General features: G+C 42.2%; 1 protein-coding gene across 3 annotated transcripts in view; it reads left to right on the forward strand.

Annotated features, from left to right (window-relative positions):
- ST7 (suppression of tumorigenicity 7) overlaps positions 1-15,083 on the forward strand; it is a 96,962-nt gene that overhangs the window by 46,353 nt on the left and 35,526 nt on the right. For all 3 annotated transcript variants that reach the window (XM_069956054.1, XM_069956049.1, XM_069956057.1), the window contains exons 2-3: positions 1,207-1,289; positions 13,957-14,116. In XM_069956054.1, coding sequence (XP_069812155.1) covers positions 1,207-1,289; positions 13,957-14,116 — 243 coding nt within the window. The remainder of the gene's footprint in view (positions 1-1,206; positions 1,290-13,956; positions 14,117-15,083) is intronic.

Here is a 15,083-nt window from a genome sequence, read left to right on the forward strand (position 1 = left end):
GCCTTCTATAGCCCATTTTTTTCTGAATGGACACTGTGGGGGAGATTTATCAAACATGGTGCAAAGTAAAACTGGCTCAGTTTCCCCTAGCAACAAATCAGGTTCCACCTTTCACTCCTCACAGACTCTTTGGCCCCGTTCACACAGAGCAAGAGGGGCGGAATTGTCCACCGCGGAATGCTGTTAGCCTCTGTGTCTTAATGACACTCTATAGGAGATGCGCACCCCGCATCGCTCAGGGTCTCTCTGCGCTGACGAATAAACATGTTCGCGCGCACGCACCTCCTATAGAGTGTCATTATGACACAGAGGCTAACGTCAATTTCGCCCCTCTTGCTCTGTGTGAACGGGGCCTTTGGAAAATGAAAGGTGGAATCTGATTGGCTGCTAGGGGCAGCTGAGCCAGTTTCACTTTACACCATGTTTGATAAATCTCCCGCTATGTGTTTTACAGTCATGGTTACCATCATGCAGTTTTACATCAAGGTATAACATTTTGTACAATATGGCTACAAAAATTTGTGTTTGTGGCTAAAAGTGTTACCCACAGCTTGGGAGACATAATTCTTAAAAATAAAGCTTGAAGGTGTGTAGAGTTCATACATGGCAAGAAGAGTGTGAGAAAACAGAGGAGGACAAAATAGTTGGCCAAATGTTCGTCCTCAGAAATAAATGGAGAGCTCCCTCTAAAAGTTTCAATGCCCATGTAGATTTGTGTGTTAAGTGGCACCCACCTGCAGTTGTATCCTCTATGATCCCAAGTATTTCTTCAGTATTTGGCCCAATATGGTGCACATAAAAAGTAAAGAAAAGGTGGAAGAGAGCCTGTATGGTATTTAAAGTTCACCACATTGGTATATAGAAGGTCCACAATTAAACACATTTATCCATAAATGGCACTGTAATGGTTAAAGAGTGCATTACAGTTGAGCAAAAAAATTTAAGTGAGAAACATGGAACAATGTATTCAGTCCATCACTGACCACAGTGGCTACTCACCATTCTGAAGGGCCAATGTGAGTTTTTACAGTACAGGTCTGAAAAAAATATTTACATTACCAATCAGTAACATTGGACAATAAAGAAAAATCTGTCTGATCTTTGATACAAGCTTTATTTGTATGTACACATAATACGTACTCAATCATACATACACTCAGTAGATATGGATATAACTGTCATAATATTTTTCTTTCTCTCTTTTAGTGAGTATGTTCCTGAACACGCTGACACCTAAATTTTACGTGGCTCTGACTGGTACATCCTCCCTCATCTCGGGACTTATTTTGGTGAGTATACAAAGGTTTCTTTTGTTGTTATATGATACATTTTTATTCATACTGGTAATGAAAGAGCTGATATTGAGGGTTAAATTTTCATTTAACCCTCAATATCAGCTCTTTCATTACCAGTATGAATAAAAATGTATTTTTTAATGTTTTTTTTTTTTTTTTTTAAATACTGACAGACTGTTGATGTTCAACTATTAAAGATTGTGGCTTCCCTGCCAGCCACCATATGCAGGGAGCTGCCACACAGCCGCAGTTACCTGAGTAGGACTGTGATTTCTTTCCTTTTCCTACAGCAGGTTGTGGAAGCTCCACTGTGCAGAAAATAAGCTGAAGAGGCCTTGCCTCCCTTGTGTATGTGATTGTTGTGGGTCCAAGAGACGGACAACCATTGATCACAATGTTATTGCATTTCCTAGTGATTCCAAGCAGATTGGAAGAAAAAGTTGTCATGCTTTATATTTCCTTCATTCTTTTCTGTAATCCCCCTCTGTGATCCATCTTCATTAAAGCACTGGTGCTGTGTTTCTTGGTGGAAATCAATAATCTTTGTAGGAGTATTTTTTTCCCCTGTCAAAGAACACTACACCATTCTACCAGCTAAAGTGGCAAGCAGAACTTGGCTGTGTGTCCTTACCATTTTGAGGAATAAGTCTTAGGCTGGGTTCACACTACTTCTTCATCCATTTTTTGCAAAAAAACGATGGAAAAAATAGATGCATGTGTCTGCATTTGTTTTGATCCGGTTTTCTATTGAATTCCATTATAAAAAAAAAATCGGATCAGTTTTTTTTTAACGTACACAAAAACGTAGTCAACCTCATTTTTGTGTCCATTAAAAAAAAAACGAATCCGTTTTGAGCTGTTTTTTTTTTTTTTTTTTTATAATGGAATTCAATGGGTAAAACGGATCAAAACAGATGCACACACATGCATCCGTGTTTTTCATGGAAAAAAACGAATTGCAAAAATGTAGTGTGAACCCAGCCTTAGGCTGTTTTAAGTCCTAACCAAGAGTGAGGATGAATAATGCTTAATTCACACACTGGATTTATGTCAGTCCCCTGTGGTATTTTACAGTGCATTTTTTGTGTTTTAAGATTGCAGTGCTCAAATGTTTGCTGGTAGTCCAGGCGTAACTCAACACATTGTTTTTTTCCAAATCACAGCCTTATGTACATTTATTTGTTAAATGGGGTATTTTGGCATCAGGTTAGAAAAAAATAATAATGCAGAAGGAGCATATGCTATAGCATTGCCTACCTATTTGCCCATCCGGGCTTTTAAAATCTCTAAATCTCCATTTGTTTTGGGGGTCTTAGTCCTCCTACCCTTTTACTCCCCTTCCAGAGCACTCCTTTCCACAACAGTCTGTAGCACAATCAGGGAGATTGCAATTGCTGTATTTTTTCCCAGTCTGCGCTGCTTTCTGTTGCATTATTCAGCACAAGGCAGCGTGATGTATATGCACCTCATTCTCCCTAAATTTCCCAATAAAGATATATTTGTGTATATGGCAGAAAGGTAGTTATGCAGGCTGTGAGGGGTGGTTATCGGTGGTGACATTTCTCAGAGACCAGATCCAGCCAAGTCTCCTGTGATGGCAGAGGATGATTCATTGTCTTGGGAGAAAGGAGGAGCTCGGAAACTCGAGATAATACTACATAAAAAATTAAAGAACTACACAATTTACTGTCAGGGGAATCATGCAAAAAGCACACTGACGCTATTAGTTATAACATTACAATATACCACAGTTAACAGCTTGTTGCACGGGGTCCCTTCTTACAAGTGGGGTCTATTCAAAAAAAGAGAAGCACTTTTAGGATTAATTTACACCACAGTTGTGCCTTCTGCAGAATGGATATGGGATGCTGTTAAACCTGGATGCAGACTTATCAACAAACAAGCTGGCATGGGCACAATTTACTTTAATGGCCTGAATGTAGTCAGGCAGTGTATGGTTTTTCACTCTGACCATAGAGTGTGGTTTACTGTGCATTAGGACCCAAGTAAAATTTGTATACATTCAGGGGAAGACACATAGGTGGACCCATAGGTGGACCTATCACTTGTGCAGATTGTTCAGCTGCACAGGGGCCCAGGCCAGTAGAGGGGCCCACCAGGCTCAGACTCTAAAGTGTCAGTTCACCAAGGCACTTGTCTGTGGGTCCCCCAGGCGGTATCAGCACGCAGGAAGTGCGGGCCCCCTGGCCCTGTGGAGCCCACTTAGTGACTGGATGCTGTTTCCGTCTGGGGCTGGTTCTCCTATCTCCTCCTCTCCTCCTGCACACTGCTGCTGACAGCCCCTCCCCCTCCTGTACTCCACTGTCCGGCATACCTTGTGTGAGGAGAGGACAGAGAGTGTGTGATAACAGGGGCTGAAGGGAACCTGCAGGGTTATGGCTGCCAGGGACAAGACTGTGAAGAGGAGCAACAGCAGCAGGTCTGACAGTGAGTGATTGTTGTCAGTGTGTCTGTCAGGCTGCTGGAAGTTGTAAGATAGAGGGGGGCTGTGTAAGAGGAAGCACAGAGTCCCCCCCCCCCCATGTTGATGTTTGATTAAGTAAGTTTATGCCTTTTTTGCCAATAGCTTCGCACCTCCCCCCCTCCCCCTGCAGCATGGTTGTATTTCTCTTTCATCTCCCCCCTAAGCAGCCACATGCAGTACATGTATCCCACCTGTGCAGCCACATACAGTACATGTATCCCACCTGTGCAGCCACATACAGGACGTGTCTCCCTGTGCAGCTACATACAGTACATGTCCCCCACCTGTGCAGCCACATACAGTACATGTATCCCACCTGTGCAGCCACATACAGGACGTGTCTCCCTGTGCAGCTACATACAGTACATGTCCCCCACCTGTGCAGCCACATACAGCACATGTATCCCACCTGTGCAGCCACATACAGGACATGTCTCCCTGTGCAGCTACATACAGTACATGTCCCCCACCTGTGCAGCCACATACAGTACATGTATCCCACCTGTGCAGCCACATACAGGACGTGTCTCCCTGTGCAGCTACATACAGTACATGTCCCCCACCTGTGCAGCCACATACATCACATGTATCCCACCTGTGCAGCCACATACAGGACATGTCTCCCTGTGCAGCTACATACAGTACATGTCCCCCACCTGTGCAGCCACATACAGTACATGTATCCCACCTGTGCAGCCACATACAGGACATGTCTCCCTGTGCAGCTACATACAGTACATGTCCCCCACCTGTGCAGCCACATACAGTGCCCCACCTGTGCCCCAGCAGCAATTTAGGGCCCATCTGTTCTATTCCCTATTAGTGCTGTTCTGGGGTCACTTCAACACTCTGAGCTATATATTCTCATCCCCCACACAGCATCCAGTGTATAATGCATCCAAGTACAACAGCTGCAAACACTACAACTCCCAGCATTTACTGCATTCTGCAGCCCTCAGGATATGCTTAGATTTGAAGTACAAATGAGCAGAAAACTCAAGGGGTTGTACCCTCGGAAAATACAATTCCCAGCATTCTCTGAGAGCTTCAGAAGTGTAATACATTCTGAGAGTTGTAGTTATTGTTATTCCGGGAGTTGTGGTCACAGATACATCAGTATAGGATGGGACCAGGTCTGCATGTCGCTTCTGACATGTTTTTTATTTGGGTGCCCCCCCATGATCAGTTCTATTGGTGGGCCACAGGTACCCCAGTCCCACACTGGGGACTGCACAGACTACAGTACAGTCCTTTAGTGGGTCCTGGCATCTGTGCTGCTATGTAGGGCCCTCTCTCGAAGGAACAATTTGGTTATTGGGGCCCAAATACAATTTTTTGCACAGGGCCCCTTTGCAGTCTGGGTCCACCCCTGGGAAGACACACTAGCTGACTATATTTTGGCTATTAAATTAAATGGGGCACATGTTTGTCTGTGCCATGATATGTCAGCACCTGATTTGGTAGGATGCCATTTTATCCGTGCTATGTAATTCACGACTGTAATGTTAACATTCCCTCTAGTTCTATAAGGAGCTAAAATGGTGAGAAATGTTAGGAGTGCCATTCAGGCAAACTCATGGAACTTATTTACAGAAAGAACATTTCCTGTTCTTAAGCTGGTCATAAACTTGATATAGCTGTCAATCAAACGCTTTTTCGACCAGTAACCATTCTGCTCAACTCCAATAAGTTTGAAATCCAACATACTGGACCATTCTTTTCCCTGAAGGGAGACCAACATACAGTATATTCTAGTCAGACAATACTGCCAGTTTTTTATGCTTCCCTTTGCTACATCCAGTTTCATAGCGCTGTGCTGAGAAAATAAGTCCATTATGCTGTCATCTTTTTCTTTTTTTGGTGAAAATCCTTTTAATTGCTTTGGTAGAAAAGTCTTTGACTCCACAATTCTGGCTAATTTTAACTTGTCGTTTTTAATGGTCTCTTTTTTAGCCTTTATATCATATCACACTTGGATTGGAAGAAGTCCAGTATATTTCAGGTTTTCAGACCATAGGAAAAAAGGATAAGCAAGGAATAGTTGAAAACTGTTCCATGAAGTTGGGAAGTATGGGGACGATATATTGGCATGCTATTATTCTGAAATGATGCATTTCTATGATGGCGTTATCTGTGCTGGGGGCTGTTGTCTTTCTGTACCACCAGGTGATGTGTGCAATTAAATGGGATTGAATTTCATCATCAAGTTTGCTGGATCATTCGTTGTGTTTTATTGATCTCTCCAAGCCAGTACATAGAGCAAGTAGTTACATAAATAATTTTTGTGTAAATGAGTCTCCGAGCTGGGGAAAGGATTTCCTTGTTAATGACCCCTGTGTATAGAGGAATACATAGACCTGAGCTGCTATCTGCACAAGACATAAGGAGGATGTCTGTTTAATTGCTTCTCTGTGGATACTTAAAGAAAATAGACATCTCCCCAAAGAAGACCATAGTCTGTAATGAGCGCCCCCCATGGGAGACAATACCTAATTGTTTTATTTTCTCGTTTAGAGGTATTTTGTACTGCAAGTAGATATATAATCTCCTATATACACCTCCTCATAAATCCTTGCACTTCCTGATATCGCCAGATGTAAAATAATAATCTGTTTTCCCCACCTGAACATATTTACCTAGCAGCATATTACTAAACAAAACTAGGAGTACCTGAGTATAAGAGATCTCAATGTTCCCAGCATCAAATATAATATGCAAAACTGCAGACAGCACATTTGTTTGAAATGGCTTCTGCTCAAGATATCCAAATCGTAATGGTTAACATAAGGTCAGCATCTGTAATGCATAATCCTGGCTTCCTTGTGAAAGCAATGCAGTATTTCATGTTTTATTTGATGACTCCAACACAATAATGGCTGACTGCTGTTCAGAAGCCTCCTTCATTAAGTTATAGAAGTGTATGTCTCAGCAAATGATCCAGATGTAACATTACTTCTTTACAGTGTTGGACTGAAGTAGCTTGGGTCCAAGTTATTCATTGGGACCACTCTTCAGCCGCCACACTTATCTATGTTAACATATGTTAGGGTCCTTCTACATGGTGTGATATGATGATTAGTGTGATGTGCGGCCGATAACAATGATTTTTACAGCCATTCAAAAGATCAAATCAGGCAACGACCTGACTTGCTTATCAGCGGATCTCTGACCCTTTTTTACGGCCGATTATCGGCTGAATAGGTGTTCATAGGAGCACTTGATACATCAGCCTGTATAAGGGGGCCTAAAGACAATTTTCCTTGTATAACACTGTATACTTAAATACAAAAGTACAGCTACCAAACAACACTGGTATGTAAAGAGCAAATATTATGCCCATACATATTACCGCCATACTGTTACTGACCAAATTCTGTATACTGAGACTGATATTAACAATAATACCAATATTATTACCACCACTGCTATTACCACCATACTGTTACTGACTAAATCCAGTATAATAAAACCAACAGTGCCAGCCAAAGGAAGATCTTCCTTGATTAGAGTCTTTACCTTTTCATTTTCTTCTTCATTCGTCCTGGGCCATTATGAGAACTTCTCCTAGCCACAACTCCTCTCTGCAGAGTCTGCCAGACAAACATTTTAGACTTCTAACCAATTTACAAATGTCAAATCTTTATTGGCCCCTGTATGCCCAACTCTGTGCCCCCATATCTTATTAGGCCCCCTTTATGCCTCCAAATAGTTTTAGGCTCCATCCTCCATATTGTAGCTGACCCCCTTGCAAAGCCTACACTAGATGTGCCCCCTTTGTTTTGTCCTCCTTTTTAATAGATGCTCCCCTCTGTGAAATTCCCTTATAGTATGACCCCACTCTGTGTAGTCCTCTTATAGTAGGTGACCCCCCTGTGCATCGCCGTTAGTAGAGAGCCCTCCTCTTTGTAGTGCTCCTATAGTAGATAGCCCCCTCATATGCATACCCTATGGTATATAGCCCCATCTGTTTAGTCCCCATTACAGATGGCCCCCTCTGTGTAGTCCCCCTTATAGATTTCCCCCCCCTGTATAGTACTCCTATAGGTTCCCGCATCTGTGTAGTTCCCCTTATAGATGGCTCTTCTCTGTGTAGTGACCCTTATAGATGCCCCCCTTTATACTGACCCTTATAGATGGCCCCCTCTGAGTAGTACTCCTTATAGATGGTCCCCTCTGAGTAATTCTTCTTATAGATGGCCCTATGTCCCAAAAAAATAAATAATAAAAAAAAAGTCTCAACACTCATTCCACCACTGCTCCAGCTCTCCCAGCGTGGCTCTCTTTCCTTCCGGCACAGGCAGCACATGTTAGAGGCGCTGCTTGTGCCAAAAGTCCTGGCTGCCTGCACTCCATTAGCAGTGTGTGCATCTTAAAGGCACATACACAATTGACTAATGTGCTCACCCAAGAGACAAGTATTTCCCAGATTTCCGAGAGGGCCGTGGAGAGCAATACATCCGTCAAGACCCACCGTAAGATCCTTAGGTGGGCCAGTGCAACACTGTTTTTTGCCTCAAGTGGCCATGCCAAGTCTTGCAAAGTACACTCATGCATGGTTTACCATTATAGCGTCCTTACTGGGACCACATAATACCTATGTTGCAGGAGTGGCAAATTGCAGTGATGCTGTACCAGTCTCTCTTTCTTCCTCTGGTCTTTTCTGGCATACACCGGGGAGAGAGCGCAGATTCTTGCCTGCTGCCTGATGTACACCAGCTACAACCAGCTTAAAGGGTAGACAGAGGGAGTGCGGCAAGGCATGGAGGGGGTTTGGCCTCCTTCTGCGCCTAATTTATTAAGGTTTATGCCTGGAACAGGCAAAAATCTACACCTGCTCCAGAGCAAGCACCGGTCTGGATGCCTGTACTAGGAGGCCTGTACCTCTTAGTAAATCCGGCTGGGGAAAAGGGGACAGGGCTTTATATAAGACTGGCTATCTTTTTGCATTGTGTGAATGTACCCTTAGAGCTCAGCATTGGAAAGAACAAAGAGAGGATGCCTGACATAGAGAATACTGGGAGAGTTCCAGGTACACAATGGGGAGAATTTACTAATATTAACTATTTCTTAGGCTGTGCAGATTAAAATGGACAGTTTTCAAATGTGTCTTATTTATCAATGGTGTTTGATAGATACAATTGTAGGCTGTCCAGTCTAAACACGAGCACTGCACCTATTAGTTAAGTTTCCACAATGCCCCTGTTCCAAAAAGCCATTCCTATTTGGGCTAGGTGCAAAAGTGTCTAAACACATTACAAATATGATGCCATATAATGGGAAGTAATGTTAGTCAGTTTTTGGTGCACATAGCATTTGCAATAGTAAATTTGCCCTAATACTGTTTAATGTGAGAGCAGCATGTGGCTTCAGAGGCAGATTGGGGCCTTCCTAGATATACTGTATACATAGATGAGCATCTTCTGTTTATACTGTGAATCATGGCTCTGCAGGCCTGTACATGATTTCAATTACAGTCACCCTTGTTGTTTGGCTGTACAAACAAGCAGCTGCTAATGTTATCAAGGATCAAGTCATTAGTTCCTAACACCGTTTAGATAGCACAGAAATAGAGATGTGACTGTCATCAGAGGAATTGTCTTGTCCTGCTCCTTTTAACATTAAAGGGGTTGGCCACCTTATAATAAAATAGTTTTGTGTAGTATACGTAACTGTACTCACTGTCTATACTGACAGCAGCTCCCTGTGTACCTCATAGAGCTTAAATCAGACTCCCCTCCTCCAGGCTGTGCTGCCCCGCTCTGTGGTGAGTCTGTCCATAAGATGGCTGACATGGAGCATGTGACCAAGCCATGCCCCCAGTGTCCTCCAAGACATATACAGGCTCAGTGGTGGACACTGGGGGGCGGGGCCTGGTCACATGCTCCATGTCAGCCATCTTATGGACAGACTCACCACAGAGCGGGGCAGCGCAGCCTGGAGGAGGGGAGTCCGATTTTAGCTGTATGAGGTACACAGGGAGCTGCTGTAAGTAAGTGCAGTAAGTACACTTACTAATACTGTACAATAAACTATTTTAATATAAAGTGGCCAACCCATTTAAAGGAACTAAAATACCATTATTGGCAAACACATGTAACCTGAGGCTTATCAGTGTGGTGATGATGTAACAATATTAATCAATATAAAACAATGGTAAGGAGCCCACTATGTTGTTGCCGCTCTTTTAACCCTGCTACTACTCCTTATGTGAGGGTCAGCACTAGCAGCCCCTTTATAAATAGCTGGTATCAGAAGTTTAATTCATATGTGATCCAGAACACAATGGGCTTCTTGTATATTGGGGTTCCATATTATGCAGCTTCTGCTCCATATTTTGTAGGATTTGATTAAAGCCTTGAATGTAAAGAATTGAGCACTAGCTTCTCTAGTGATCCAGTGTACCTGGAAATTAATAAGTTAGTTTTGGTCAATATTGGCAGCCTTGATTGTTTAGTTTTAAAAAAAAAACAACAATATCCGCCAGAAATACAGTGGATATGTTCCAACTTTGTATCCTTAGAATAGTTTAGTAACGTCCAAATACATTTAAATAAAAAGTTGACCAGTCAATATATATGCAGGTATCTATAAAAAGAAACAACCATGGTATATCACATAAACAGGATTATCCCTTTAATGACGCAGACAATTTTCACCTTGACGGACAACTCATAGGGAATGCTAGGAGTGTGCCAGGTACACAATGGGGAAAGTTAATATTACCTAGCTTTAAGATGGTGGTGAATAAAATGTTAGGATTATTGTGTAAGATTATTGTAAAGTGAGAGCCTATTTTTATGTTTTGATTCAAATTATGTGATATGTTTGATATAGATGATAAAAAAATTAAATAAAGATATTAAAAAAAAAATGGTGGTGATGTAGTTGTGACTTATGGTGTTTGATAGAACTGGCGCATCTGTAGGCTGTCTAGTCTACTCATCGACACTGCATCTATTCGTTTACTTTGGTGATGTATTCACACATGGCATCTTTGATGAGTTTTTTTGCTGCAGTTTACAGCTATTTTGCAGTGAATTTAATTTGTGGGGAAGTGCAGAGTTGTGCACAATAATTTTGGTGAATTTTTGGCAATACCCCTGTTCCAAAAAGCCACTTCCATTTGTTGGGCAAGGTGCAAAAAGTGTCTAAAACAAGTGTTTGTGTGTGTGTGTGTGTGTGTGTGTGTGTGTGTGTGTGTGTGTGTCTGAAGCATGTGACTTCAGAGGCAGATTGGGGCCTTCCTAGATATACTGTATACATAGATGAGCATCTTCTGTTTATACTGTAAATCATGGCTCTGCAGGCCTGTACATGATTTCAATTACAGTCACCCTTGTTGTTTGGCTGTACAAACAAGCAGCTGCTAATGTTATCAAGGATCAAGTCATTAGTTCCTTACACCGTTTAGCTAACACAGGAATACAGTCTGTGAGTTTCTTCCACCTGTCTGCTCTCAGCTGCTTCTTCTGCATCTCCATTCTCTTGTATGTTTGCAGGTTTTCTTCCTCTTATATCAGATATTAGCTTTGACCCGATCCATTTCATCTTCTTAACCAGATGTGTGCTTTGGGTAATTATTCTGCTTTATGACCCATTTCGTTTGACTTAGATATAGGTTTGGGACTTGGGAGCACATTTTCCTTTAAATGGTCCAATACTCCTCTGATTTTATTATTACTTTAAAGGGGTATTCCCCCCAAAAAACTTTTTTCTATTGTTTAATAGCCCACCCCTAGGTCAACATATTGCTCAAAGCAAGTGATTATGTGTTTTGAGCAGTTTTCTAGTTATTTCCCCTAACTCACCCCCTCTGGACACAAAAAAAAGGATCTAAACTGAGTCCACTCCGACATGCTCCTTCCTTCCTAGCCCCCACCATCCATGTCTGGGATCACATGTCCTCCCTCTCTTCAGTAGACCGGGTTAGATATTATAACCCTGCCCACTGAAGAGAAGGAGGACACAATACCCACTGATACCAGCATTAGTGGGCTGTGCCTCCTCCCTGTCATTGTAGTTTTCAGAATCCTGCAATCCCTTCATCACCCATCACCTCTTCTCATGCATACCCCCACCCTCATCTCCCCTGTGCACCTCCACAGGCGTACCGCCACATATCCCGGTACCTGAGCTGGCGGCTGCTATCCCTGCATCCCCAAGGCAAACTTCATCTATGAGGGCATACTTCTGTATCAGGAGGAGAGCCACAGGCTATAAAAAAACTGCAAAAAATTAATGTTCCCCCTCCACCAATCAAGGAAAAGCACAATGCATGATGGGAAATGTAGTTTCCTAGTCAGCGCCATCTTGGATATAGACTGGCATTTAGAAAAACGTGTAACTTAGGAAGGGCTGCAGCTTTTCATTTTTTAGGTCTTTGGGGGAATACCCCTTTAAGTCCTCCAGTCCCAGAGCCAGCACATCAGACCCAAAACATTATGGGTCCTCTCCTAAGTTTCACTCTAGGTTGGGCACACTTTTCATTATAGGACTAATGTGTAAACAAGCATAAAGCTGGTATGCCAGAAAGCTTGTTTTTTTATGGCTTCTGACAACCATCTAATCAGCTGTTATTCAAAGAGAACATCAATGCTGCATAAAGAGAAGCAATATATGGTGCCCAATGGAAATCAATACAACCCAGCACACTGCACAGCCTTTATGATAGTCCACAGCTGCATGCTATATTTATTGCAGAGCTGAACTCTCCCATAATTCATTGATGTATTGATATCTGCATTGATATTAAATTGCTTTAGTATTCAGCTTAAAACAGGACACTGTACAGTAATCTAATGTATGGAAACGCATTACACTGCCTTTTAGAATCTTGGATAGACTTTAAAGGGGTACTCTGCTTTGGACTATCTATACTTGTTGTAGAGGTCCTGTAAAAATAAACAAGCTGTCCCTCAGCTAGTGATCTGCTGTAATGTATGGGAAAATTTGGCAGTACTTGTTCATTTGCTGTGCTGGTGCTGCAGAGAAGTATTACAGAGTGCTCATTCTAGTCAATAGCTGTATGTGTAACGCAGGACAGGACATAGCGTCCAGAGACAGAGGGTTTTTTCAATCTTTCTTTATCTTGGAGAAAAAAATGGGTCTCCCTCTGTTCAGGATCCTCATCTCTATTAACTGAGATTTCCTTCATAGAGTATATGGAAATAGGAGTTCTAAACTGGGCAGCCCCATGTAAGGAATTGAATGTTGTTTGACTTTCTGTTTTGTTTCTATTCGCAACCAGCCTGATTGTAAATGCAGCTTTTATGGAATAACACATGATGTAGTGTAGGGCTTGTGAAAGAATCACACTCCTAGTAGAACATAGTGGTGTGAGTTGGATATGGACAGTTTAGTGCATGGTTAAGCATCCCTTCTCCATATACCACATTGTTATATGAAGGTCATAATGTAGGGTCCCCCTGCTCTGAAAAATAGGCCATTTGGGTGTTTTTTCTTTATGAGACAACCCCTTCAAAGAACTGTATCCAAGAATATCCACAGCAGCTGCTTAGCAAAGATAACTTCAACTTTATTAAATATAATACATATAACATAAGTTTCATAGTCTTTTATGGCTTATGACAATTTACTACTTTCATTATTGCTTTTACCTTTTTTTTACAGAATAGACAAAATCAGTCGACTACTTGGAATCAGTTTGGGACCTTTTACACTGCTACTGGTCATCAAAGATGACTGGCACTCTATAGCAGCACTATCACAGTACCCATGTGCATTAAACTCTAGAAAGCTGGTAGCCACTGCTAGCCCACAGGCTACCGGTTGTTGAACGCCACCAGGCACTAAGGTTAAATTATTTGCTGTAAAGGGAAACCAGCAATATTAATATGACTCCGGCCACACGATCCATTGTGTGCAACGGTAAATTGGGATGCGGGCGCATCCCAATTCAACAGAAATGAAGATCATCCGGCCAGTACTGCAGTATCGGCCGGGATGATCTTAACTGACACCGGCCATTCTGTGACATGGCCGGGTCACAGCACGGCGGGTGTCTTGCATTGTGTGAACATGGCCTAATACTGTATTGCTGTTACATGTCTTGAATTTATTTTGGTGTGAAAACCAGACAAATTTCATTATAGCATGTAGATCGCTAGGTTATTTAACCCACACCTATACATATCTTCATTTTCACCTGCTTTTTAGATATTTGAATGGTGGTATTTTCGGAAGTATGGAACGTCATTTATTGAACAAGTCTCTGTAAGTCACTTACGCCCCCTGTTGGGAGGAGTTGACAACAGCACACCAAGTAACTCAAACACAAGTAATGGGGATGCTGATTCAAGTCGACAGAGTGTTTCAGGTATGATTGGGCTGGAATTAATGAATCATCATGCATTTGGATAAAGTTTACCATTTCCCACATGTAGAAAATATGCTTTCTGACTGGCAATTCGTGTTCTATCACAGGTCTAAACAAATCTAAATGGATAACATATCTAAATGGCATCACAAACCAATTAATATGTCATCTTAAATTAGTTCTGTACTATAGAAACCTAAAAATATGTCTCAAAGAGGGCCAATTTAATGTTCACATGCATAAAAATGGATTTAAAGCTAGTATAATGGCTCTATAGCACTACCTTGTGGAGATTATCTGAAATGCATACTGCTGCTGTTGAAGGTGTAACCATAAGAAATAGGCCTAATGCAGTATTCAGATATATCCTATCTGTATGCATCCACAATTAGTTCATTTGATAGTACTTACAGATATGTAATGCTAAACTTCTATACTATATAAATTTGTTTAAACTACTAGCAGTCTGCTGTCTATAAGCAGCCGTTTCAGGGTGGGGAGGGGCTTGATGGGAAATGTCCTTTAATAGGATTAGAGGAATCCCAATTATTTCTTTTTCTATGATCCCTACCTTATCTTAACTGAATTTCTGGTTCAGGGAAGAAAAAGAGCGCTGCACCTCACACCTATGGCTGACACTAGTGCCTATCTGCTGCATAAAAAACATCAGAATTCTGTATGTGAATTGATCAAGCCACACTGCCCCATGTAGCTCGTGCAGGTATCTGATACACATGGGTCCCTACACTAAGTCCACACTGTGCCGGTCAGTGACCACCAGCCCCGCAGGCGTGCATGAGCAGGGAAGGGGGGCCATGGAACGGCCCTGCAACCCCCATGCCACAGGACCAGACCCACAAATTCAGGGATTGTGGTCGCTGACCGGCACAGTGATGTTTTTTGGTTAGTGACTCATGTGTATCAGAAGACCTGCACGTGGTACATGAGGCAATATGGTTTGGCCAAA

This window comes from Dendropsophus ebraccatus, chromosome 1 (assembly GCF_027789765.1).
Source record: "Dendropsophus ebraccatus isolate aDenEbr1 chromosome 1, aDenEbr1.pat, whole genome shotgun sequence".
Lineage (NCBI taxonomy): Eukaryota > Metazoa > Chordata > Amphibia > Anura > Hylidae > Dendropsophus > Dendropsophus ebraccatus.